We start from the raw sequence: 26804 nt of genomic DNA on the forward strand, positions 1-26804 counted from the left end.
CTCTGCACTCAGGAATCAGTTCTGGCAGGCTCAGGGGACCATATGGGATGCCAGGGATTGGACCCAGGTTAGCTGCATGCAAGGCAAGCGCTCAACTCGCTGTGCGACCCGCACCCTTTTAAAAGCAAGAAACCACTCAGAGGCTGAAGTAGCAGCTGAATCCACAGCCCCGGCATCAAGCCCCTTCCTTCTGCCCCCCGGGTTGAGGCCCAGGTGTACCCCCTGGCCACACATGGAAAATCCTTGTCTCTGTTGATCGTGGCAAGGACCCAAAGGCCATTCCCAACAGGACGCTGACTCACAGCCGCTCAGACTCCGACAGCACAAAGGAAAAGCCTTTCATTGGCTTGGGCAGGGTTAGCCAGGAGGCTGCGGGCGGGTGAGAGCGAGGTTGCTGGATTCCTCCTTATCTCATCAGTAGGAAACTTGAGGCTTGGATGCCACGACTAGGCTTCCCCGGGCCTCCCACCTCAGAAGAAATCACCCACAGAAAGACAGCCACAGAGCGAGATGTGAGGCCACAGGCCTGGCACAGATGTATGGACATACTTTATCTATTGTAATAGCAGTTCTTCTCTGAGTGCCAGAACTTTCCTGCCAGACAGGAAAGTAGCTTCACAAAGTTCTATCCTGAAAATCTCAGCACGCTTCCACATAGCGGCCATTTCTCTTGTCTCACTGGAGTTCGTGCAAGGTCCATTAAGAAGAGACCAGGGCTAAAGACCCAGTTCCCTGCCCTGGGCATGCCTGCTCACCATCACAGAAAACTACACTGGCATGGAAAATAAGGCAGGTGGGAGAGACCGTGCCCATCAATGGGGCTAATGGGCCGATGCCAGATCTACTAGGCCCCCCACTAACAACCAGGATGCAGGTCCAACAGAAGGATGACGCTGAAAAGTTGCGGCCTCTAGCCTGGTGGGAAATTCAGAGTTTTTGCTCCCACCCAGCAATCTTATACCAACATTCTCTGCTTGGGGCCCAGCAGTACCATCATTCAAACATCCCCTCAGACTCTTATCTCATCAATTCAATGTCTGTCGTGTGTTCAGCCTTCATTCACATGAGTCATACTTGTCCCATTTGGAAATGAGATTTTCAGGCCTCTATCTGGTTCCTAATAAGACTCCAGGACAGAAATATGTCTAGGGGCTGGAGAGAGAGTACAGCCTCCTTTGTACAAATCCTGGCATCCCTTATGTTCCCTTGTGCACCATCAGGAGTGATTTCTGAGTTCAGAACCAGGAGTAACCAGGAGCAAAGCAAAAAAAAAAAAAAAGATAAAAAATAAAAATGTATCTACATGTCTGTAGAAGTAGAATTACTTCTGTAGAAGTGCTGTGCACACACATTTAGGGGCTGGAGAAGTAATACAGGGGCTAAAAAGCTCTCTGTGCACACAGCTGACCTGGGTTCCATTCCACATATGGCCCTGAGCCCTGCCAGGAGTGAGCCCTGAGCAGAGAATCAGGAGTAAGCCTTGAGCACTGCTGGGTGTGGCCCCCAAACCAAGAAATAAAAAACAAGGATAAAGAAAGCCCACACATTATAGGCGGAAGGTGTGGCCGCCCAAGAGCTGGCCCAGCTGTAGTGTGACCAACCGGAAGAGCAGGAAGAACCATCTCCCCTGGATAACTATCAAAGACATGGCCAGAGGCAACGCACTTCGTAACCACCTCCTGTGGCTAACAAGTCACCGGGCAGATGGGGGTGACGTCAGGGGCGGCGAGGCTGGCGAGCACCTTCCTGACTGCACAAAGCAGCCCTCCTGTACTCAGCACCCACGGATCTCCAGCGCTGGATCAGGCGGCAGGAATGGGGACATGGAAACCATCCCGGACTCAGAACGGCCCAGAGAGCAGATGGCTAGTGGCATCTGGGCCCTGCTCCTCACCCTGGGATGAAAGAGCAGGAGAAGCGGGTTCACAGGGAGGCGAGGAGGCCTGCACGGCAGCGGGCAATGTGGATGTGACCTTTGTTTGCTCCTGGCTGCAGCTGCATCTGGGTTTCGGTCAGTGAAAGGAGGCATGGAGGAGTGGTGGATATTTGATCTGATTTGCTGGTGCAGTTCCATGGCCTGGAAGCTGGGATAGAAACCAAGCACCACACGTGGGGAAGGGATCCAGGTGCATCGCAGCCCTGCCAAATGTCTAGCATGGCTGGGGCATGCGGCCCAATTCAGGGTCGGGGGAAGCGTGGCTTACTCCATGCTGAGAAGGGTGGGACCCAGACTTGAAACTTCCCTTTTCATCCTGCACTGGTTTCTCCTCGGCAGAGCCTCTAGAAGAGGGCTTACATGGCAGCACTCTCTGGTTCGTCACAGGGTGCCATCCTACCCATTCCCCTTTCTGAAATGCTACAGAAGCAGGAGAAACACAGGCAGGCCTCAGCTCAGGCAAGCCAGACCTACGTGCAGATGACAAGACAAACACAAAATCAGCCTCACAGGACAGTGTTTGAAATTGAAACGGAGTGGAGAGAATGCTCAAGGGGTGGGTGCCTGCCCAGCAAGCAGACACTGCATGGTCCCCTCCATACAGCCAGGGGGGACCCCAAGCACGGAGCTGAGAGTAGCCCTTCAGAACTGCCACATTCCCACAAACCAAAGAAAGACAGCGGGAAGAAGGGTGAACAGGTGCAAGAAAAAACAAAACCCTTCAGCGAAGATCTTGACTCCTCACCCGTGGCACTGCTGAGACCAGGCAGAATCAGGGCTCCCGTTTGCTGGGTGTGGCCTGGGATGTGTCTCCTTTTCTCTTTCTTGTGGGGCAGGAAGAAGGGGACTTTGGCTTGCGGGCAGCAGTACTGGACACAACTCGAGTTCTGGGGATAAAGCCCAGACCCCCGATGTGTGCTCCAGCCCTCTGAGCTCCCACTCTGGCCCGGGCGGAGTCTCTTTCACCAAAGTGAGAGCAAGCAAGCCCATGTGGAAAGCACATATTGCATGCAGGAGACGGGGATCCTCCCCCAGTGCCCATGGACCCCCAAGAAACAAGCTGGGAATAGACACTTCAAACACCGCTAGCTGTGACTCCCACCCCAGGGAAAAAGAAAACCAAGCAAGGAAGCAAGCCTGGAACTGGGGGGGCTTTGTGGGGGGGCTTTGTGGTGGCCACTGGTAGGCAGACAAGGACCTTGAAGAAAGTGAGAAGCGTGTGCCCAGAGGGAAGGGGAGGTGGCTCGGCCTGAAGCAGAGCAGGGCTGGAGGGTGACACCTGCGAGGCCACTCCAGCCCCTTCCTGCTCCCTCCTGCTTCTTGGGGGGAGGGGACAGGGGTTCAAGGCCCCACACCAGCCCCCTCTGACGCAGTCCCGTCCTAGGAAACTGGCTCTTTCTGAGGACCACCGGCCTCCTGGCATTTTCAGGACAACAGTCTCTGGGTTGGAACCCACTCCGCGGCAGAGCGCCTCTCATGCGTAAAGCCCTGGGCTCGGTGGCCAGCACCCCACAACAGGAGCACTGAGTCCTGACACTACTGGGTCGGGGGAGGCAGCTGCTTGTGGGTGCGCAGGTAAAGGCTCCAGTGCCCGCCAAGGCATGGGCACAAAGCGCTCAGCCTTCCGACCTCTGTGAATCAGGAGCGCTCCCATTGCCAAAGTATCAGGGGGCCCAAAAACTTGCTGTAGTTACGGTTCTATACTTGTGCCTAGGAGAAGGCAGAAAATCACCCGCTTTGCCTCCCTTCCGGAGGACACAAATATGCTCAAATCAAAAGCGGCAATAATAACAGGGCAACTCATGCCCCTCCCCTTCCAGAGAGAGACCAAAGCTGTGCCCGTTTATTGGCACTTAACGCTAACTCTGGGGTTGTGCTGCTTCTAATTACAATCTATTTTACGGAGTCTAGATTCATCCTTTTCTAATTTAGCTGACTTTCCTTCCTAGTTCTTTGGACCCATATGGGAAGCCGCTCGCAGCTGTGCTGCGCACTCTCCGTGTATATTTAACCCACAGCCAGACCCAGAGACTCCTACAGCACCACGTCTCCACCCCTGCCGTGCCCTCGGCAGGATCAGGACTTGTGCACGGCTTTGTTCTGTCTCTTTCTCTCAGTCTGCTTTTAGGCCACACCCTGCTATGCTCAGGGGTTTCTCCTGCCTCTGCATTACAGGAATTACTCCTGGTGGTGCTCAGAGGACCACATGGGGTGCCAGGGATTGACCCTGGGTCAGTCACATGCAAGGCAAGCGCCCTACTCACTGTACTGTCGCTCAAAACAAGCATGCAGGGCTGCAGAGAGAGCACCAGGGGCTACAGCATTTTGCCTTGCACACGGCTGACCCCAATCTGACCGCCAGCACCACACGGGTTTCCCCTAAACATAGGTTTCCTATAGGAGAAAGCCCTGTGCACAGCAGGGTGTGGTGGACAACACGTTAGTCCCAGCAACCTACTCAGGAAAGCGGGAACTCTCCCGCCAGGAACGAAGCAGACCAGGGCCGTGGACAGAAACGGCTGAAAGCTTGGGAGAGGACAGGTCCATTTCTGGGGGTGTCCTTGACACCTGGCACTGCATTCAGGGGTGAGCCGGTTTCTGGGAGCACTGCGCTGAGAACTCTTTGGGTTCCGTGTGTTCTCTCTCCGTCCCAGGAGCTGCTGCTGTGACTGACAGAGTCCAGCCCACAGGAAGTCGGGCTCTGCGGCAAGAGGTGGATGCACCCAGCAGCAACTGCATCCGTGTGCCCAGAGCTAGACAGAGCTGTGAGCATGAGGAGACCGGACGAGGTGTCACTCATTGTCCCCTCTGCAGAAGCTAGGAGACATGGGATGTCTGCTCAGCCGGAGATGTGGGGGCAGCAGTGGGCATCAGACCAAACTGTTACTCTCCCTCAAAGGGGGGGCTGCAAATCCTGCAGGAAGCAAGGCTGCCTGGGCACCCGAGAAAGGGGAGCACCTGTGGCCGTGAGGGAACAGGAAGTCCAAGAGCCTGGGTGAGGCCTGGGAAGGGCGTGTGGGCCGGGCTCCACGCCCATCAGCAGACCTGCTCAAGGACAAGAAAGAGGAAGTGGGAAGCCCGTGGTGCCCGAGCCTGCCCTGTCCCCCGCCCCCCACCCCCCGGCACACACCCAGTCCAGTCTCACACTCGGCCCACGGCAGGTGCTCAACCCCCGGGCAGGAGCTGGGGCCCGCATCCTCTTTGCCTCCTTCTCTGGCTTCCTCTGTCCCAGCTTCCCCGGCCCTGGGCTCGCTCTGATGCCAGGGACAATCTGGTGGCTGAGCGTGTGTTCTCCTGACACAGGGTGCTCGGACCTGGTCCAGGTGTGGCGGGAGTTTGTGAGGACACATGTGTGCACACACCAGGGATTGAACCCACGACCCCACTGAACTCCAGTCCTGGTGCAGGTCGCACCCCATACCCACCGGACCGGAGCCCTCGCTGGGACAGAACCAGGCCGGATTCCTAAGCAGAGCAGCTGCGCCCACCTTCCAACCCATCTCCCTTGGCCCAGCCCAGGTTTGAAATCCCACTGAGCACCTAAAAGAGGAAAGATCTTAACTAGCTTGCTTCTAGGGTATTTTTGTTTGGGGCCCCCACCCAGTGGTGCCCACAGTTTACTCCTGGTCTGCACTCAAGATCGTTCCTGGTGGGGTTCAGGGGATCATATGGGGGCTGGGGATTAGGCCCAGGCAAGCATCTGAACGTCTGTGCTAATTCTCTGGCACCCGGCTCTATTTTTAAAGTGGTGTTGGCCACCTAAAAATACCAGGGGAAGGAGAAGGAAACAAAGGGATTTTTTTCTAAATAATGGCCTCATTTTGTTTTCCATTAAGTTCATTGTCTTCCATTGTGAAGGCAGTAAGTGTCAGTGCAGAAAATTTGGAAACAACAGAATACTCTGAAAGCGTGAGAAAGGAAAACAATTAGCCATAATTATATGTATATCGGTTCATAATTTTTCTTTTTTGACATGGATACAGCACTCACACTGCATGCATTCAATACCCACTTTTCTATGGACTGACACATTTAGGATGAATGTATATTACAGCTATTTTAAAGTTATCATGTCAATCTACTGTTGCTGAATGATGTCTCACATAAGTGATGTGTGTATGGAATGTGAATAATATTTTAAAAATGTTAAAAATTGCTCTGGGGGCCTGAGAGACAGGAAGGGGCTATAGTGCAAGCCTTGCATACAGTCAACCCTGATTCAATCCCTGATACCTCATGGTGCCCAAGACTCGGTTGGGGTGGCCCAGGTAACCCCTTGCACCCCATGGCCTGAGCACTGCCAACCCCCCAGGCCCTCACAGGGGTCCCCAAGTCCTCTGAGCAACATTTGGAAGATCCCACAAAAAACTGTTCAGGAACTTCATTTTCATGTCTCTGTGAAAAATGTCTCAGCCCAATATTGAGGAATCACCGTAATTACTGAGTTTCTGCCCAACTACCTGGTAGCTCTGGGTTTCTCACATAAAAAGCAGAGCGACTTTACTGAGCTCTGCATAGGTAGACGAGCTTTCTTCTCAATTATTGCTTAGAAGGACTTAATTCAAACATACTGAATATTGGCAACTAGGATTTATTTATTTATTTATTGGTCTTTGGGCCACACCCGGCAGTGCTCAGGGCTTATCCTGGGCTCTGCATTCATGAACCTACCTCCTGTCAGCGCTTGAGATGCCAAGGATCGAACCCGGTTGGCTGCGTGCTGGGTAAGAGCCCTACCCTCTGTACCATCTCTGCAGCCCTGAGGAGTTACTTTAAAGGATCCACAGACTTAAGAAAGTTATGTTTTGGAAAATCACTAAGCTACAAACCAATGATAAACTCCTCACACTAAAAAAAAAAGTGAAAATTCACTAAGCACCAAAAAAAGAAGTTGGTCTGAGGTGAAGCCCCCAGGGCTTCAGAGAGAAACCAGGAGGAAGCCAGAAGCTAGCCCACAAGGATGACAAGTGTCTGATAGACAAACACCTCTTGAGCCTCATCAAAATTCTGGGCAGAGGCGGAGATGCAGCATGGGGGTTAAGGCACTGGTCTTGCACGCAGCCGTCCCAGGTTTTGTTCCCAACACCCTGTTCCCCCAAGTCCTGCCAGGAGTGATCCCTGAACTGAGAGCCAAGAGTAATCCCTGAGCACCACCCCATGTGGCCCCAACCAATGTCCCCATGTCCCTGTCCCCACCCCTGCCGCCACCACAACCCATATGAAATTAAAATGAAAACTCTTCAACTCAGGGCAAAGCCAAGAACCTAGATCTGGAGGAGGAGCGCAGGCCTGGCTGGGCAGAAGCTGAACCAGGCACTGGAGCACGTGTTCCCACAACGTGGGGGGCAGGAGGCTCGCAAGGAGCACCCGAGGTTCCCCTGGGATGAAAGTTCCTGGAGAACCCCGCTGGGCCCTGCCCATCCCCAAGGAGCAGCTGCTCCTGACCTGGCTGGAAAGCCCGTCTCCAAGTTGGAGCCTCCGGCTGCTGCTGGTGGAGACAGCAGCGCTTCGGGAGGGGTCTCACTGCCAGCACGCACTCCCAGCTGCGGCAGATTCCCTTGCACAATCTTTACATTCCAGGGTGCTGGGTGATCCTCCCACGGGGATCAAAGCAGCCTTTGTTCCTGGCTCCCCCGAGCTGCACTGTGAGCTGAGTGTGTTTCTCCGAAGGCAGTCGGGAGCCTCCAGGAACACGGGCACCCAAACAGAGAGGGGGTGCACTTCAGGCATGCTGACTGGCGTCTCTGTGCCTGTGTGTGTGCATGCACTGTGTGCACTGTCTGCGCTCTGTGAGTCTGTGTGTGTCTATGTTAGATGTATGTCTTTGCCTGTGTTGTGTGTCTCTCTGTGTTTGTGCATGCATGTTGTCTATGTACGTGCCTATCTTGTATGTGTGCATGTGCACATCATCTGGGTTGTGTATCTCTGTGTGTCTCTGTGTTGTGTGTCTGTGTGTAAATACGGTCTGTGTTGTGTCTCTGTGTTTGTGTCTGTATGTACATGCTGTCTGCATTGTGTCTGTGCGTGCTTGTGTCTATGTGTGCAGATTGTTGATGTTGTGTGTCTGTGTTGTGTGTTCATGTTGTCATCTCTGTGTCTGTACATATTGTCTGTATTGTGATTCTGCGTGTACATGCTGTCTTTGTTATGTGTCAGAGTTGTTTGTGTTGTACGTCTGTGTGTGTTTGTGTCTGTGTGTGCATGCTGTAGTGTGTGTCTCTGCTGGACACTGGGAAGGCCCCATGCGACTCAGCTGGGAAATAGTGGCTTGAGAGAGCGGGAGTCTCACAGGCAGGGCCCCAGATTCTGTCCCTGGCTCTGATGATCCCCTAAGCACCACCGGGTGTGGCCTCAAAACAAACAGAAAAAGGAAGGTCAACATTCTCAGTGCTAGAGAGGCAGCTCAGCGCGTGGCAGAGTCAAGATCCGACCCTGCGACTGACCAGCTCTCATCCCCTCACTCCACTCGAACCCTCACAAACTGTAGTCTCATCTGTCACATGACTTCAGACTTCCCACTGCAATGTGTCACAAGGACAGGCAGGGACAAAGCGCAGACACAGAAGATAGCAAAGGCTCATCTGTAGGCCGGAGTGAAAACCAAGATGGGAGCACACACATGGCCTGTGGAAGACATGGGTTCGAGTTCCAGCATCCCGAGCTCTGAGCCAGGACTAAACCCAAAGAACTGCTGAATGTGGCCCCCTAAACCTAAATGAAATGAAGAGTTTCAGACTGGACACTGCATCCTCCTTCAGCCCTCGAAGCAGCAAAATGGGAGTGCCCAGTGTCCCCAGAAAATACCAGACAGAAGACACAACCCCTTGGGTTGTGGGGGGTGTCCAGGACATAAAGAATCTTTCTGCTGTCCTTCCTTCCTCTGGAAACAAAGCCAGCAGCTTCTCTAGGGAGTGAGGAAAGGTAAGACTTACCTGCTAGGACAATTCAGAGCCACCAGAGGTACTTTTGGGGTAGGAAGGGCACATCCAGCTGCATGTGGGGACCTCTCCTGGCTTGGGAGACCTAGTGGGCAGGATTTGAACCACCACCGAGGTGGAAACCACATGTCTGGCAAGACAGTGCCCTAGCCGCAGTACTATCTCTCGAGCCCCAAGAAAGGGACACTTTTAGTGGTCCCCTGAGCCTCATCTGGGGTGAGGTGCCAGGTCTCCCAGTGACCGGATATGGACTGCACATGTCTCAGGGAGGTAAGAGGATGCTGTGCCCCGGCTCCCCAGTGGGGTGTGACGTTGGTTGGGGTCGAGTCCAGTGCGGCTGCAGCATCCCCTCTGTCTAAGCAGCAAGTACAGCACAGACATCACTATGACACTATGATACCAGGGACTCGGCACCCAAGACACGGGCCTGAGAGAGGCCTGGGCTCTCTCTCCTACAGACGCAGCGTATTGTGACGGGAAGAAGAAGCCGCCCTGGAAGCCCCGTCTCGGCTCGACTCTGAGAAGGAGGCGTCCATACCACCCGCTCCTCTCACTCAATCTGGAACTCAGACAAACGCTCCTGCCAACAGCTAATCTCAGCTCCCTCTGGGCCTGGAGCCCTGCAGTGTGGAGGGGGGGAGCGGGAGAGGCCCGAGATGTTTCACTGATGTCGTCAGCCCTGAGAGCAAAGCTGTGAACGTTTTCCGAGCACTCTTCCAACAAATGCCATGAAACGCCGAGCAGCTGGGGCCGGAGGCCCCTCAGAGTCACAGTCTGGCCAGTGTCCTCTTCTGTAGCACAGAGCAGAGCCCGACACGCCCAGGGTCCTCTACCAGCTCATGCTAGCAGCTTCCCCCAGGCTCCTTCTCCAAGGAGGGAGGGAGAGAGCAAGGAAGGGAAGGAAGAAGAAAAGGCAGCATGTGTGAGGTGGAGCAGGGCTGGACTCATCTCACCAACGCTCAAAGGCCGATGTCCACATGGATATGGATGAGAGAAACAGATGCTGGGCGTGCCTCCAGGTGCATGGCCCCAAAGGAGGGCAGAGGGCACAGGCTGACCCACCTTTAGTCTTGATGGCCGTTTCGATGTTCAGGGCATCCCTCTCGGCATCAAAATTGGTGTAGGCCTTGACTGAGCCGTAAGCACTGGGCGGCGTGGAGTGCTGTGGGGCAGACAAGACCGTCAGTCAGACTCAGACCCTCCCCTGGGCCCAGGTCATGGCTCAGGAAGCATGGAGCTGGCCTTGCACAGGCCCGGCTCCCTCCATCCCCAGCACCCTACAGGGTCCCCGGGACCCCATCGGAAGTGATCTCAGAGCAGTGAGCCAGAGGGAAGCCTTGAGCACCTCTGGATGTGGCCCTGAAACAAAAAAAAAACAAACCCAAGGGTGCAAATACTGATTCCTCGATGTTTTTCCTCTTTCTATTGTTTCTTTTAACAATTCAGGTATTTCTTTTTGCGGGAGGAGGCGGTCGTCACAAACACTGTTCCCGGAGTCTCAGCTGCCACCCACCCACCTTTCCCTCCATGCTCGTGGTACTCAGCCAGTCGAGCTGGGTGGCTGAAGAGAGGGGGCACGGAAGCAGGGATGCGAGGATGTGGTGCCATTCGGTCTTCGAGCAGAGGACCACCAGGGTCACGTGTGCTAGGGCTCAAAGTGGGTGGCTCCTGCATCATTTCCCTGAGCCCTAAAATCATTCTAGGAACAGTTAATTGGCATCATGCCCTCCCAAATAGGATAAGGACCTTCACTGCTCAAAAAAAAAAATCTATTCAAAACAACATTTGCACTCCTATGCATTTATCACCATTCACAATGGCCTAGATCTGGAAACAACCAAATGTCCAGGAACAGCTACAGGATAAAGGAACTGTGGACAGGATGTCTACACACTGGAATACTCTCTAAGACTATAAGAAAATTTGCTGCTACATGGATGCATCTGGAGAGTGAAGTTAGCCAGCAGAATAAGGGCAGACTCAGAACCTCTCTCGTGGGAGGGACATAAGCAAAGAGAGTAGGCAAGTAGCAGACGCCCAAAGGCAACAGGACTGAGGACTGGCCCACAGGACTGAACTTAAAGTGATGGGGCGTGGACAGGGGCTGAGAGGGGCCCTGAGAAGTGGCAGGGTGGAAACCACTGGAATGGAAATGAGCATGTGGAGGCGCTTGTTAGGCAGTACAGCCAGGCTTTTGCCACAGGCCCAGGAGTCCCTAGTGGCCCACAGAGCCAAGCCTCCTGCCCTGGCTACCACGGGGGACAGTGGTCAAGAGCCACATCCCCTGCTGCAGACTGGCTCTGCCCCCCGAGCTCATTCTCAGTTCTCCTGGGGTTCCCCCAGGGCCCCCAATGCCATATGCCTCTCCCAGCCTCTCGAAGCCCAGCACCCTCCCAAACTGCGGGACACCCCTCCCCATCCAGAGGGTTAGGATGATGGGGTGCATCTGTGTGCACCCTCCTTCCCAAAGGGTTCCCTTCCTCCTTCAGGAGGGAGGCACAGCAAGTGCGCAAGGCAGTTGACCCAGCTGGACCCTGGAGCCGCAGAGAGTCTCCCGCAGTCCTGCCATGACTGACCTCTTAGTGCAGAGCAGGACTCAGGGAGCCCTGGGCATTGCTAGGATTGGCACGAAGACAAAAAGAAAACAGACTGTGATGATGGTCCACTGCCTTGTCATCAGAAACAAAGGAGAAAAGAAGAAAGCCATGTGGTCTGCATCAGCTGAGGGCTGGTGACCTTGTCCACTGCTGCCTTGTTTTCCATATCAAGGCCCCTCTGCTCCCCAGCACTGATGCTCTTGTAATGCCAAAGCTGTGCCATGGCCAGTTCTGGAAGGAGCCTCATGGAAGCGATGCCTCCTGTTCTACTAGCAGTTGGGGTTTCCTGGCAAGTCAGAAAAGCAGGCACAGGATGAGACCCAACATTCCCAACCCCTCTGGGACATCACGGTTACACTGTAAACTAATTCATATTTATTAGCCTGAAACACAGTGGAATAGCAGGGTATTTTCTATGACATTTCCCTATGGAAATGTTGAGATTTGTTGGTAAGACAGGATGAGCAGAAAAACACATGCTGAGGGTGAGGTGTGGAGTCCGGGAGGGACACAGTAGGACAGAATGCAATGTGCAAACCCCGGTTCCATCCCCAGCACTGCCAAAAGGTCCGCTGACAAATGCAATCACTGCTGATATTTTTTAAATAGAAATCACACTTAGGTGCTTGGAAGCCTAAGTTATGCCCAGTAATGTGTGGGAGAGAGGGGGAGGAAAGGGCCACATTCAGTGCAGGGGGTCGAACTCAGATTCTCACACACTCTAGGGCACTACCATCCGAGTTACATGCCCAGCCAACAGTCAAAGTTTTATAAATTTTGGGGCTGGAGCGATAGCACAGCGGGTAGGGCGTTTGCCTTGCACGCAGCTGACCCGGGTTCAATTCCCAGCATCCCATAGGGTCCCCTGAGCACCGCCAGGAGTGATTCCTGAGTACATGAGCCAGGAGTAGCTCCTGTGTATTGCCAGGTGTGACCCAAAAAGAAAAAAGAAAAGACAAAGTTTTAAAAATTTTTATAAATTTCCACCCAAATGACCTGAAACACCTATAGTATTATTTACATATTCATCATTGATATGCACTTGATTAAATACTACTTGATTTCAAAATATTTGTGCTAACTTAAAATTTACATATTTTTAATATCTTAAACTATAAAAAAAAATAAGCAGACATATCAGACAAGCCTGCACTCTAGCTACTCACTGATCTTTCTCCCCAGCCATGGTCCAATTTTAACATGGTGCCCCAAAAGTTTCTAATGCCATAGTTTTCAAATACAGCTACACAAGAGGGATAATATAGTGAGTAGGGTGCTTGTCTTGCACACAACTGACCCTGGTTCTATCCCTGGCATCCCATAAGGACCCCCAAGCTCTGCCAGGGGTTATCCCTGAGTGCTGAGCCAGAAGTAAGGCCTGAGCACTGCTGGGTATCCTCACCTCCTGCCCCCCCCAAAAAAAAATTAAAATCTACAATAAAGAGCTAAAATAATGAAGATGAGAGGAAAAGCAAGAGGAGTGATGATTGCCTGAACTTTGTCTTCGAGGGCCTAGGATGCAGAGGGAAAGGGAAGCAACACAGATCCCCCAAAATGTCAAATTTACCAAACTTATAAAAAGGGAAACATATACTTACATCACCCTCCAAGCTGAGCTTGCACAGAATTTCATGAACAGTAGACATCTTGAAAACGAGACTAAAAAGAGAAAAAAACCAAAACAATATTATGAAGAGGCTTTCCCTGGAAGCACAGCAATTCATTATACTAATCTCTATTTCTTGGACCATTTCATCTGAGGATATTGAAGTAATCTTTGCAAGTAGACTGGGAAAATTAAAGCTGGAAGGTGCTGTGTCTTGATTGTAGAATGGACCACAGACCTAGCCAATCTTTCTGTTGCTCTGTTTGTAGAAATAACCCAGGGACACCAATTTGCAAATACAGAATCCAAGGTGTTTCCCAAGGCCGAAGCAACTTGGTACAAGAGTATAAATGTGAGCCTTCCATTTCTCACAAAGTGATATGCTTGTCAAGCTAGGTACTATTTCTGCATTTCTCACCAGTGATTGACAAGGTTGAAAAGAGCCCCATGAGTATGAACTGAAGTCAAAGTTTTCTCATGCTGGCTCACTCTGAAATGGACTCTTTGCCATTTAACACCATTCTTTTCTCAGTTTGATGACTGAGAACTTCGAGAAAAACAACCTGCAGAGTTTGTAGCACTAACTCATTCCACAAAGGAAAGGTAACTTAGATGTAGGGTTCAGAGTGTCTGAAATAAAGTTGCCTTCCAGGTAGCAGATGTGCCTGACTAACTAGCGTTCCAAGTTTGCGAACACACAGCTCTCAGAATTTATAGAACTCTGCCAGAGGTGGTGGGTGTATGTCCTGTGGCGGGAGGTGGGGAGCTGGGGGGCTCAGCTGAGACAAAACAGCAACAGCCCCCAAGTAAAGAAAGTAGCAGAGCCACGGCCACAGAAAATGACTCTGAAACAGTAGCACTGCCTGCTCTGATTTTTTCACTTCATATTTTTCTTGTATCTTTTTGCTTCGTATTCTTCAAGAACACTGTGTTCACATAAAGACAGTTTTCTATTCTCTTGCAACAGTTTACTTAAATATTTTCATAAGGCTTTCTTGATAGATGTGACACAGACTCTTGAGAATTTATCAGGAGACTTTGGACTAAGCATATTCCCAATTTTGTGTCTGGAGGAGGTGGGCGATATGGGGAGAGAATCTGTCTTTATTTGTGACTCAGGTTCTTGTTCTGCAAGATTCACAGCCTGAACTGTTCCCTCTTACACTCCATGCTTGTGGCAGCTGTTTCAGCATGGCAAGAAAAAGTTGCTACTGCAATGGCCCTGCTCCCATCACTCAGGCTCTGCGCCTCCCTTTCCCCAAGGTCTACAACTGTTACAGAAACCTCATCTGTGCCCATCTTCCTCTATAAATAAACTGTAAGACAATGGAGTATTGCTCAGTGCTAAAAGAAAATAAACCATCACGCCATACACAGAGATGTGGGAATACCTTTAATGCATGTTACTAAGTGAAAAAAAAAAAGTTCATCTAAGTGAAAAAGTGAAAAAGGCAGATGAAGAGACAGTACAACAGTATAGCAGCACTTGTCTTAAATGTCTTAACCCAGATTTGATCCCCTGGTATCACGTATAGTCCCAGGGTCCCACCAGAAGTGATCCCTGGGCACAGTGTGAGGAGTAAGTCCTAAGCACTGCAGGCCCAAGAACACATGAGAAAACAAAAACCCCAAGAAGTATCTATAATATGTCAGCGCCCACGTGGCGTCCGCCATTTTCTAGGACTCACAACCCAGAGGTACTAGCTTGTAGTGACATGACGCGCAAGAGATCATGGGATGGGGTGTTACCGGCATGCCCTCCGCCCAGATGAGATCCGGAGCAGCCGAGCATGACACGGCCCCTCTGCTCCTTAAAGACTATGATCCAGAGGTCTACTAACCCATTTTGGCACCCAGAGACTTCTTATAGAAATGCATCTAGACTGTAAACTGAGCTCCTATAATCTTCATTCTCAGCCATGGAAAACAAACTATCAAATGATGCCTTTTCAGTAGGTTTGATTGTTGGGGGAAAATTCCAAATAATAGTAGTCAGTTCTCTGTTGAAATATTGAATGTATCCAAAGTATAGAGAGAATAAAGTGAAGATCATTGGCCACTCAATTGCGGGGGTGGGGGATGGGAGGGGCGCATATTGCGGTTCTTGGTGGGAGAAAAGGGGCACTGGTGAAGGGATGGGGGTTTGATCATTATATGACTGAGATTTAAACCTTAAAGCTTTGTAACTTTTGTCACGGTGATTCAATAAAATAAAATTAAAAAAAAAAAACAAGAAGTATCTATAATATGTATGTTTGAGGTCTCTCTGTAGCTGAACTGCCCACTCAGTAACCAGCAGACAAAAGAGGTTGCACCGAGCTAGAATACCGTGTGCCTGATATCCATCAGTATTTCAAAGAGAATGTTTATGTACAACTGAAGGTAGCAGGGAGGATATCTTACCTGCCCCCTGGCCCCTACCCCAGAGCCCCTGTTTTTTTCCAGATTTAAGAATGTCTTGAAGGCACCTTAAGGGCCCGGTTCAGGGGGAGAACACCTGCTCTGCATGCATAAAGCCTGCGGCTTCAACTTGACCCCCCTAAACAAAAATAAACAGGAAAATAAAAATATAAATGCCTTAGCATTCGCTAGGAGTTAACTCTTAGAGCTGATATATATGCTTTGCATAAATAGCACTTATATTTATATTATTTATTACCATTCTGTAGAAAAAGCAAAACTCTCATAGTATGAAGCAATATCCAGGAATCTTACTATTATTCCATGCAACCTTCTTTTTGCAGCCATATACTTTTAGCATCCGCAAATTGAAGGCACCTTACAAACAAAATGGGAAGTCCCCTTACTTCTTGTCATCACTGATTTCATATCTAGAACAGTTGGCTTGGGTACTCCTGATGTTAGTTAACACATCAGAGTCCTATAGTATATTTCATCCATGAGAATGTGTCCAGGTGTTGCTACCCGTAAGAAGCAAAAAAGAACATTCTGGCAGCATTACTGCACAGGGAACACTCAAGAGTCGGTCAACAAGCCTGAAGAAGCACACAATTCAGCCTGCACACTTCAGGAGACACAAGAGCACCAGATGAAGATCCCGCTTCCATCAGCTCTCCCAGCTCTCCTCCCCGGCCTGGGACACTGACCCTCTTCCAGGTTGCCCACAGAGGCGAGGCAGTCTGGGCTGACTCTGGACCACGGTCCTCCTAACTTGGCTCACGTGACTTGCCATTCCCAAAGAGCAAGATAACAACCTGGAGATCAGGCCTGAGGACTGGCGAGGAGAGCAATGCCCGCCTGGCAGTTTCCAGCAGGGAAACATGGGAGAAAGGCCAGGGCCAAGGTCACATCTCAGTGGCAGAGGAATCAAGTATGGGTCGGGGTCTCGGGCATGTTGGTCAAGTTGAGGGAACTGAGCACATCGAAACCATAAACATTAACAAGATTGGTTTTGGTTTTTGGTTTTTGGTTTTCAGGGCCACGTCCAGCAGTGCTTGGGACTTACTCCTGGCTCTGGAGTCAGGCATCACGCCAGGCTGGGGCTCGGGGGCCCTATGCAGTGCTGGGAATCGAATCCAAGTCAGCCACATGCAAACGCCTTACCAGTTGTACCATCTCTCCAGCATGCTAACACTATTCTTTTCAAAAGAAAAGACAGAAAAATGCAGGTTTAAAATGAGCCATGCCTAAGTGTGGCTCCAGGTGGCATGGGTGGGGGGCAGCCTCAAATAGAAGTTTCTGGATGATGCCAATTTAAGGCTCTGGGGCTTTCGGGGGAGGAGTAGGGGAGGGTGTCTGTTTCCTCGTGCGGAGAGCTCTATCTTCAGACCTGTCCCTATTGCTGAATGAGAATAAAACGAAGTGTCTGGGAGCCAGCTGGGACCATTCCATGGACGCCCCTACGCCATGTGGAATTCATCCGCGTATTCAAAGAACCAGGCCTCCTTTCTGGCCAGCTTCTCTCCAGAAACGGTTGCCTGCCTCATTCCTTCCAAAGCCAGCCTCACCCACAGCTCCAACTGGTTTTAACTTGCAAAAATCGAAAACACACACACACACACACACACACACACACACACACTCACACATATCAGAAGATCCAATCTGTTGACACTGCTCCATTCCCAGGGCTGGGCTGGGCAAGCAGACAAGATGCTTCAAAGGGCCCTTTATCAACAGGGCAAGGTCTAAGTTTAAGGAAACAAATCAGCAAGGTGCAGAGCTGGAGCCTGGAAGCCACACCTTCAAACAGGTCTGTAATCATTTACCCGAGAGTGGGGTGGAGGGAAGAAACAAAACGGTTTCCTCTGAGCTTGAAAATTTTTTTTTTTTTTTTTGCTTTTTGGGTCACACCCAGCGATGCTCAGTGGTTACTCCTGGCTTTGCACTCAGGAATTACTCCTGGCGGTGCTTGGGGGACCATATGGGATGCCGGGGATCGAACCCGGGTCGGCCGCGTGCAAGGCAAACGCCCTACCCGCTGTGCTATCGCTCCGGCCCCCTGAGCTTGAAAATTTTTAATCAATGAGACCATTCATTACCATTGCCTCCCCCAGGCCCCCCCCAAAAAAAAGTTTATATGACAAAGCTAGGCTCCTAGTGGCCTCAACGTAGCTGCTTAAAAGCAAATAATTGACAATTAACACCAGGATGATCTAAACAATGTCTTAAGCGTCCATTCAATATCACACTCCCACAATGCCCCAAACTCAAAGTTTCCCCAAAATAAAAAAGACCCTTGCAGATTTTTTTTGTAATTGTATTTTATTGTTTTCACTTTAGAGCGGCAACCAAAATAGAACTGAAACTATTTTAACCTTGAGATGCAAAAAGTTGAAAGGAACAAAAAAAAATAAATAAAAAGAAGAAGAAAAGGAAACTTAAAAGTCAGTGCTCTGGGTAGTAAAAACAAGTATTGCTGCACTGCATGAAGAACAGGCTCTCTCACAAAACTCAACTCGAACTCTCACACAAACTCACCCCCCAAAACGTGTTGCAACCGTCGGCACAGCAGGGGGCTAAGCCAATCGCTGTGTGGACACACCCACCAGACACCTTAACCATGGACTGTGGAATGTTGTGTTGACTCGTTGCCACAAAACACATGCCTAGCAACCATGGTGAATCAATCAGGAAACAGGCCACAAACTGGTATTTTTTTTTTAAGGGGGAAAAATCTGGTGGGGGTGGGGACATGGAGGTTGGCTACCTGCCAACGCCAATACAAACCACTAAAGTCCTACCATCACCCTCTTTCCACCCGGGAAACTCCCAGCCAGAAAGCAGAGCCAGAACAGAATTGGGTGGGGTTCCCGCTGTTCTCCACTCCCCAGACCCACCCCCACAAAGCATTTTCACTTGGCAGTCTCTTCCTCAGAGCACACACTTCCCTCCCTGGCTTTCTGGTCCTGATTAATGCCTGAGTCACTGCCAAGTCATTCCCCGGGATTCCTGGAAGCCCTCCAGGGGCCGCAGGCTTGCTGAGCAGGAGGGACACCCTGGCATTTGCTCTGGCTCGTCCCGTTCTGCCCGGATCTGAATCGATATTTGTTTGCTAACTATAGCCTGCTGCAGCTCTCGGGCCTCTGGCCGGCTCCAGGTTGGAGTGGGTGAAAGAGGCGGACATAAAGAATGAGCTCACTTGGCATGAAGAGGGGGTGGGTAATTTGGGCCTCTGTGTGCGCAACTCAATTTCAGTGTTTCTTTTGACCCACACTGTATTTACAAGGGGCACCTCCCGATGCCTGCAGAGAACTAGAAAGTCAGTGTTTGAGATCTTCCACTGAACCACCTTTCTATCACACACACAGTCCCTGCGTCAGTCAGACTCACTCTCTCTCTCTCCCTCTCGCTCTCCCGCTCTGTCTCTCCCTGTCTCTGTCTCTCTGTCTGGTACTTCTCCATGCGCTCACTTCCATTGTATCATGGCTCTCTGTGTCCTAACTTGCGCATCCATGTGTCATGGCTGGGAGCCAAGAAGAGTTGCTTCTTCCCACCCACCCAGCTGCCACCTTTGTCTCCCATCCCTGATCCACGCTTCGAGCCCACTTCTGGCTAGTTCCCACATACTAGCTCCTTCCTGCCGACCTCCTTTTTTTTTCTTGGTTGAGTTTTTGGCTCACTTGTTTGTGGCCACACAAAGTGGTGCTCAAGGCTGACCCCCAGCTCTGTGCTCAGGGCTTACTCCTGGCTGGGTTCTGGGAACTCCAGGGAGTGCCGGGAATGGAACCTGGGTCGCAGAGTGCAAGCAAGCACCTAACTGCTGGGGCCATCTCTCCAGGCCGAGTGTGTCTGCTTCTCTTCTCTCCCCCCATTTTCTTTCTTTCCCTCTGACCGACACCTCAGATGAGTTCCCTGCAATCAGGTCAGGCTGCTATTCCCAGACTCTGAGCAAAACTGGGGGGAGCGAAGGCCATCACCCCGGATCGACTCCTCCTCCTCAAGACAGGCCCCACCCAGCACCCCTCAGCACCCTCAGCACCCCAAGGGGCTGGCCTTCTACTGAAACCTTTACTTCCAGGGGCCAGACAGCAGGGAGGAGGGGAGGATTCCTACGTGGCCTGGGACTGGAAATCCATCAAAGCTGCACCATCTGGGTGTGGCAGGGAACAAAGAGCAAGAGGTTCCACCTCAGAACAAACCCCATGAGTCACAACTTTCCAGCCGTGCCTTCAAACCTACAGAGCACGGCTGCTGGCTCCTAACGGGATAGCGAGCGCTGAGCTCAGCGGGTCTAATAGTTTGGGGTACAGGGCCAAAGAGATAGTACAGGGCCAGGGCATTTGCCCCACATAAGGCTAACCTGAGTAAAATCCCTGGTACCCCCTGCAGTCCCTCTGAGCACTGCTAGGTGTGCCACTTTTCCATACCCCCCCCAACACACACACACCACACACACACACACACACACACACGCACACACGCACGCGCACACGCACACAGCAGCTTTGCAGCTTGGTGATGTGCACTAAAAAGAAGATCCAGGTCCAGAAGTAGCTTCAGTGCGGCCACCAGAATAAGTCTGGGTGTCTCCTGAATCCTGACTGTTGACCTGCCCCACCACCCCACGTCAGCAGATGACATGGAGATAGAAGAAAATACACCCCAGACAGTGAATGGGCGGAAAGAGCTTTTTTAAAGGATTGGAATTTCCTCTGATGCCGCCTATAATGAGAACAGGGCAAGGCCCCAGGAAAAGTGAGGTCTGTCCATGCCATGTTGAAGAAAAGAAGGGAGGAAACCACCAACCAAACCAGAGAAGAGAGGAGCCACCGAGGGCTCACCATAGCGGTGCAAGGCAGGGTAAGCCACACTGGCGCTGAGCACACTCACGAGGCAGAGTGAGCATGATGACATCATGCCGGAACAACTGAACCAAAGGGTGAGTGAGATCAGCCACACAAGGAAGCTAACATTAATTTATAGAAAAGGAATGTTCAGAATCAAGTTTCTGCTCTTTGATTCACTTACACTGTCAGTTTTCTGTCTGTCTCTGCTCAGTCTGAAACCCGGGTTTGTTGTCTGCTGGGTCTCTTATTCACTACTCGGTGCCCAGCACCAGGCCAGTGAGTAGAAGGAGCAGGTACCCTCTGAGTCTGGAGAAATCCCTGGCTCAAGCAGCACAGAGGAGCCTGGGTTCTCTGAGACACACCCATCCTCAACTTATGAAGAGCCCCCAGCCACTCTCCACCTTCCAAGCAAACATGGGGAACAAAAGGTCCAGCACAGGGGCACTGGTACCAGACGGCAAGCACGGGGGGGGGGGGGGGGGGGGGGCGCGGCAGGGAGGGGCCTACAGCCTCAAAATCAATAGCAATTAGAGAAAGGTATCCACCTTGCCAGGAAACTGACTTAAGCCAGAAATTATCTAGGGCACTAATGGCCAGGCTGCTAGCCTAATGTTAATCAATACAGCTCTCTGAGAGCCCAGGGACACAATAGGGTCACTTAGGAGATGCCAGCCCTGGGCTATGTTCCTGAGGCAAGCCAGTGAGTCAGCAACATTTCCTGTCGCTGAGCACCATGGGAGCTTACAAAAGCCATGCGGACTCCAAACCATAGACCCCTGTGGGGACCCCTTTCAGGTCTATGAAGCCCTGGAGATCCATCTTAACTCTGAAGAAAGGTGGAAGGAGCTCACTGACAATGTCTCAACACCCCTGGCCAAGGAGGGCGGGACACTCACTAAGGGCGGCCTCGTGGAAATGCACTTCTAAAGGTCTGGCCACCCCAAGCTTCCTTACCTCCATAGCACGACCTCGACAGACAGGCCTATTGGCGTGAACAGGGCTGGCTCTTTTTGTCCATTCCTCAGGATGCTGAGTGTTTCCGGGGACCCCCAGCAACCATTCCCAAGTTCAGATGGGAGTTAATTTGCCAGATGCTGGCTGGCTATGCGTGCTCTGGAAGGGAAAGCCATGGCACGGGGGAAGGCTGCAGGGCTTTTGTGAGAGGGCAGGAGAAGCAGGTCCCTCAGGAGAAGGAAGAAAGGAGGAAAGGAAGCAGAGGGAAGGACTAAGCTGTGATTGTCCAGTTAAAAGAATGTAATGGGGCCAACCTGTGAGATTAGGAAAATATGCAGAAATGTATCCAGTGATGTATTCCTCCTACCCTTATAGCCTTTCCCTCTCAACCTGCCCCCGCACACTCCCACAATGACCCACAAACTCTTATCAGTATTTGGCGATCTGGATAGGGTGTGCTTTAAGCAGAAGGCTCTGGGAACCCAATCTGTAACACGGCTTCCATGGAAAATGCATTCTGTCATCCAAACCACCAAGTTCTGGGCAGAGAACACTGCCTTGGACACACAGTCCACTTGGGAGATCCTGCAGAACAGCACTTCGGAATTGCTGGTACACACCCAATGTACATGCCCAAGATCACTGCTCTGTGCAGACTGGGAACAGCCAGAGCCCGAGTGTGGCAGGTCCTACTGGAAGACAGCCATGCTCCAAGTTTTCAGTGCACCTTCCCTATGACATTCTGGTCGGGTATGTTGTGTTAAGTCTTGGATCATAATGTATCTGGTAGCAAGGGAATAACAAAGGGCCAGTGCAACAGAACCACCCTGAGAACAGGGTGGAGGAAAGTGGGCGCTCTGGCGGGGTGTGGTGTTGGAACTTTGTAAGCACGGAACCCTACCAAGAACAGCACTGAAAACCATGGCAATTAAAATGAACATAAAATAACGCTATTTGGACAAAAGTGAGAATGGGTGTCCTTAGACACCCCGCCCCCCACAACTGCAGTTTGTGCTAATTAATCGTTGCCATGTGTGGTAGCAACTACCAGCCTGTCCAGCCCATTTTCTAGGTCCGTAAGGAAATGAAGGCTCCCGGTAGCTCAGGGAATGGAATGCAGTCCCAGGAGCTGGGTGAAGGTGGGTTCCGCCCTTGGCCACACCTCGGTCCTCTGTGTCACAATCATTTCAATAATCTTTCCAGTAACGGTGCACGATAGCCATGCTGTGCCCCACACTCCCCGCCCCAACCCCCCCCCCGCCCCCGCAAGTACAGGGGCCACTTCCTTCCTGGTCGAAAAAGTGGCCCAGAAGGTAGAGACCCGAAGATTTGGGGGGAGGGGTTTCAGTATCAGGGGCTGCGCCCCTCCGTTTGCCCTGGACAGGGTGAGCTTCTGGTCACTCTTTGGTTCCTTGGGGACACCGCCCACTGCTTTCTCCCGCAGCCTACTTAGCAGCCCTCGCGCCCGCGAGCGTGGTGTAAAGTGACTTGGAGCCGACGTGGACGGACCTTTGAGCGGGTCCTGGGAGTGCGGGGGACGTGGGAGCCCGCGCTGCTGCCCCTCGGGTGCCGCGGCCACGCCCAGGCCCCGCGCGGCCGCCGGGCGCGTCTGGAATGCGGCCCCGAGTGCCCCCGCCCGCCGCGCCCCGCACCGCGCTGCCCCGGCCCCGCGGCTCGGCCCAGCTGCCGCGGAGCCCCTCGGCCGCCCCCGGCCCGGCCCGGCCCGCAGCCCCTCTCCCCCGCGCCGACCCTGGCGGGCCCCGCGCCCGGCGCCCCTGCACGGCCCTCCGGGCACGGCGTCCCGGTCCCCGACGACCCCGCGGCGGCGCCCCCGAGGCTGCACCCCTTACCTGGGCCGTGTGGGCGCGGCGGCAGAACGTCCTGGCAGCGGAGCGAGCGGGACCGCGGGCCGGGTGGGGCTTTATAGGCGGCACGGCCGCCCCGCCCCGCGCCCACCCCGCCCGCTGACTCACCCGCCGCGCCCCGAGGCTTCCCGGAGCCGCCTCCCAGCCCCCGCCTGCCGCTAGCCCCTCGCCCCTGACGGCCGCCACGTCGAGGCCCTGCAGGCACCAGGGCTGGGGCCAGCGCGCCTTCACGTCCAGGGCTTGCTTGAGGCGCTCTGCCCCCTTCCCCGACCCCCCGCCTGGGCCCCGTGCTGCAGCCTGAGCTCGGGGCCGGCGTCCTGGACACTTTCCAGTCTTGCCCTGCAAGGGCCTCAGGGCCCGCAGGGAGGCGTGGCTCCTGCTCCAGAGTAGGGGGTAAGGGAGAGAGGCCAGACCCTGAGGCCTCCCTGGCCACCCACCCAGTCAGCTCCCAGGTCTCGGCTCTCTCTGAGTGGGGCAGCCGTGGGCAGGGGGACGCCAACTTTGAATCCCAAGGGGGTTCTCTCCTCGCCTCATCTCCGCGTACGCGCACCTTGGTAGCTGCTCCAGGACTGTCCCGAGACCCCAAGACACTGATCGTCCCCTCCCACACGCAGGCCCCGCATGCTTCTCTCTTTCCATATTCCAGCTCCCATCTCCTTTTCAGCTTCTCCGTCGTGTGTCTTTGCACTCCTCGGGAGTCAGAATTTGCTAGTAAGACCCAGAGAGGTTGGCTGCCTTGCTCACCCCGCTGTTTAGCTGGCCTCAGAGTGCTCTGTCCCCTTGTCTTGCATACAGTTTGACCCTCTGTATCCCATATGGTCCCTCGAAACCAGCAGGAGTGGAGTGCAGAGTCAGGAGTACTGAGCACCTGCTGAGCACCGCCAGATATGGCCCCAAAATGGAAAGAAAAGGAAAAGGAAAAGAAAGAGCTCTTGTGTGGTGAGAGAGATAGTTCAGTGGCAGCGTGCTTGTCTTGCATGCAGGAGTTCCAGCCCAGGCACCAGCACCGTGTAAGGTCTCTGGTCCCCCAGGAGTGATCAGAAGTGATGAGAGTGAGTGAGCCTGAATACAGCCAGGTTTACCTGCCTCGTCCCTCCCCCGCACCAAAAAAAGTCATGGTTTACTATTTGCATAGGATGTGAGGAGGCCAGTTCTGCTAGTAGCAAAGAATTTTGGAATTTCTTAAGGCAGAGATTTCACAGACACACACACACACACTCTGTGTGTGTGTGTGTGTGTGTGTGTGTGTGTGTGTGTGAGAGAGAGAGAGAGAGAGAGAGAGAGAGAGAGAGAGAGAGAGGTGGGGGGGTTGGGATAAAGTTTAATGTCTTGGTTTATGTCTGTTGTGCATATTCTCTGCAAGAGCCTAGATAAGATTCTGTGTATTCACTGATATAGACTGATACACTTACAGAGTAAGAGACTGTCAGAGTAGGAAAAGACCTTACAAGCTTAAGTTTCCCAATCTTAACTTTCACAGCTGAAGAAACTGGAGCCCAAATTCAGATTCCTATGCATCATCAGAGATGAAATAAACTACTGCTTAGTCTGTCTCACTTCATTACTTTAAAGAGATATTTGTTGGTGTCTATAGTTGTATATATACGTTATCGTGTCATTTTTGCAGTCATGGTCCAACATCTCCAACTTGGAATCCTATTATTTATTTTTCTTGTCTAATTGCTCAGTACTATGTTGAATAATAGTAGCTCCCTGTCTTGTTGGGGGGAAGGCTTTCATTTTTCCATTGCTGAGTATGATATCAGCATAGGTTTGTGGTATATACTCAATAGTATGTTGAGATAAGTTCCTTCAATCCCCATCTTGTTGAATTTTAACATAAATGGTTGTTGCATTTTGTAAAAAGTTTTTTTGCATTCATGAGTAAAATCGTGGTTTTTACCTTTCCCTTTTTTTGATATAGTGTATCTCAGTAACTGATCTGATTATGTTGAACTATCCTTGCCTTGAAATAAACCCTGCTTGACTGTGATGTCTAATGATTTTAATATATTGTTGAATTTGCTTCACTAAGATTCTGTTGAGAATCTTTGTTCATTAGGAATATTGGTCTGTAGATAGCACAACAGGTAGGAAGTTTGCCTTGCATGAGACCAACCCGGATTCAATTCCTCCATCCCTCTCAGAGAGCCCAGCAAACTACCAAGAATATCCCGCCCACACGGCAGAGCCTGGCAAGCTACCTGTGGTGTATTCGATATGCCAAAAACAGTAACAAGAAGTCTCACAATGCAGACATAGAAAGATTGCACTCATCTAGGGTACATAGAATAACAGAGTGGGAGACTAACACCCAAGAATTGTAGAAATAAGTACTAGGAGGTTGACTCCATGGCTTGGAGGCTGGCCTCACATTCTGGGGAAAGGGTAACTCAGAGAAGGGATCACCAACTATAATGTAGTCGAAGGCCATGTGGGGGAAGGGAGTTGCGGGCTGAATGAGGGCTAGAGACTGAGCACAGTGGCCACTCAACACCTTTATTGCAAACCACAACAGCTAATTAGAGAGAGAGAACAGAAGGGAATGCCCTGCCACAGTGGCAGGGCGGGGTGGGGGGAGATGGGATCGGGGAGGGTGGGAGGGATGCTGGGTTTACTGGTGGTGGAGAATGGGCACTGGTGAAGGGATGGGTTCCCGAACTTTGTATGAGGGACGCATAAGCACAAAAGTGTATAAATCTGTAAATGTGCCCTCATGATGATTCACGAATTAAAAATAAATTAATTAAAAAAAAAGAAGTCTCACAACGGAGACGTTACTGGTGCCCGCTTGAGCAAATCGATAAGCAACAGGATGACAGTGTACAGTGATATAGTTTTCTTTACTCATGTGATATTTCTATCTGCTTTTGATATCAGGGTGATGCTGGCCCCATAGAAATTAGAAGAATTCCCGTTTCTGCAATATTTTGGAGGGTTTGGGAAGGTTTTTGAAGATATAGTTGAGCTCACTAGCAAAACCATTTAGACCTGGACTTTTGTTTATGGAGAAATTATTTTTTGATTGATATTTCAATTTCCTTGCTAGTAATTGGCTTGCTCAGACTTTATTTATTCCCTCAATTCAGTCCTGGGAAGTTGTTATGATTCTAAATTCATTCATTTTTTTCTAGATTCTTCACTTTGGCAGCATTAAGTTATTCCTACTAGTCTCCAGTGATTCTTTGTGTTTCTTTGATATCTGTTCCAGCTTCTCCTTCAGTTCTGTTACACCCGATGTTTCTCTCTTTTGTATTTAATAATCTAAATATAGGTTTGTCAGTCTCTATTCTTTCAAAGGACCAGCTCTTGGTTCCATGTGGTGCTCAGGATCCCCGAGGTTCCCATCTGGTGATTCTCAGCCACGCGGGCTCTCTGTTCAATGCGAGACTCAGATACGGAGCTGCTCAGGCCCTGAGTGCCAGGATGACTAGGGCACACAGGCACTGCTCAGGGCTCTCCAGGGCTGCACCCAGTGAGGTTTAGGGAACTGTGTGGTACCAGGTAGTGAACCGAGGTTGGCCACAGGAAAGGCACATATCTTAACCCAGTGCTTCATTGATCTTTTTGTTTCTATTTTATCTCCACTCTAATTTTTATTATTTCCTTCCTACTCCTGACTTTGTCTTTTGTTTTTCCTTTTTCTTATCACCATCAG

General features: G+C 51.5%; 1 protein-coding gene across 1 annotated transcript in view; it reads right to left on the reverse strand.

The window, feature by feature from the left end:
- Positions 1–23284, reverse strand: part of ANXA2 (annexin A2) — a 41659-nt gene extending 18375 nt beyond the window's left edge. The window contains exons 1-3 of the mRNA XM_055118264.1: positions 23132–23284; positions 13070–13130; positions 9937–10036 (exon numbers count right to left, since the gene is read on the reverse strand). Coding sequence (XP_054974239.1) covers positions 9937–10036; positions 13070–13117 — 148 coding nt within the window. The 5' untranslated portion in view covers positions 13118–13130; positions 23132–23284. The remainder of the gene's footprint in view (positions 1–9936; positions 10037–13069; positions 13131–23131) is intronic.
- Positions 23285–26804: the final 3520 nt, after the last annotated feature.

This window comes from Sorex araneus, chromosome 10, assembly GCF_027595985.1.
Source record: "Sorex araneus isolate mSorAra2 chromosome 10, mSorAra2.pri, whole genome shotgun sequence".
Lineage (NCBI taxonomy): Eukaryota > Metazoa > Chordata > Mammalia > Eulipotyphla > Soricidae > Sorex > Sorex araneus.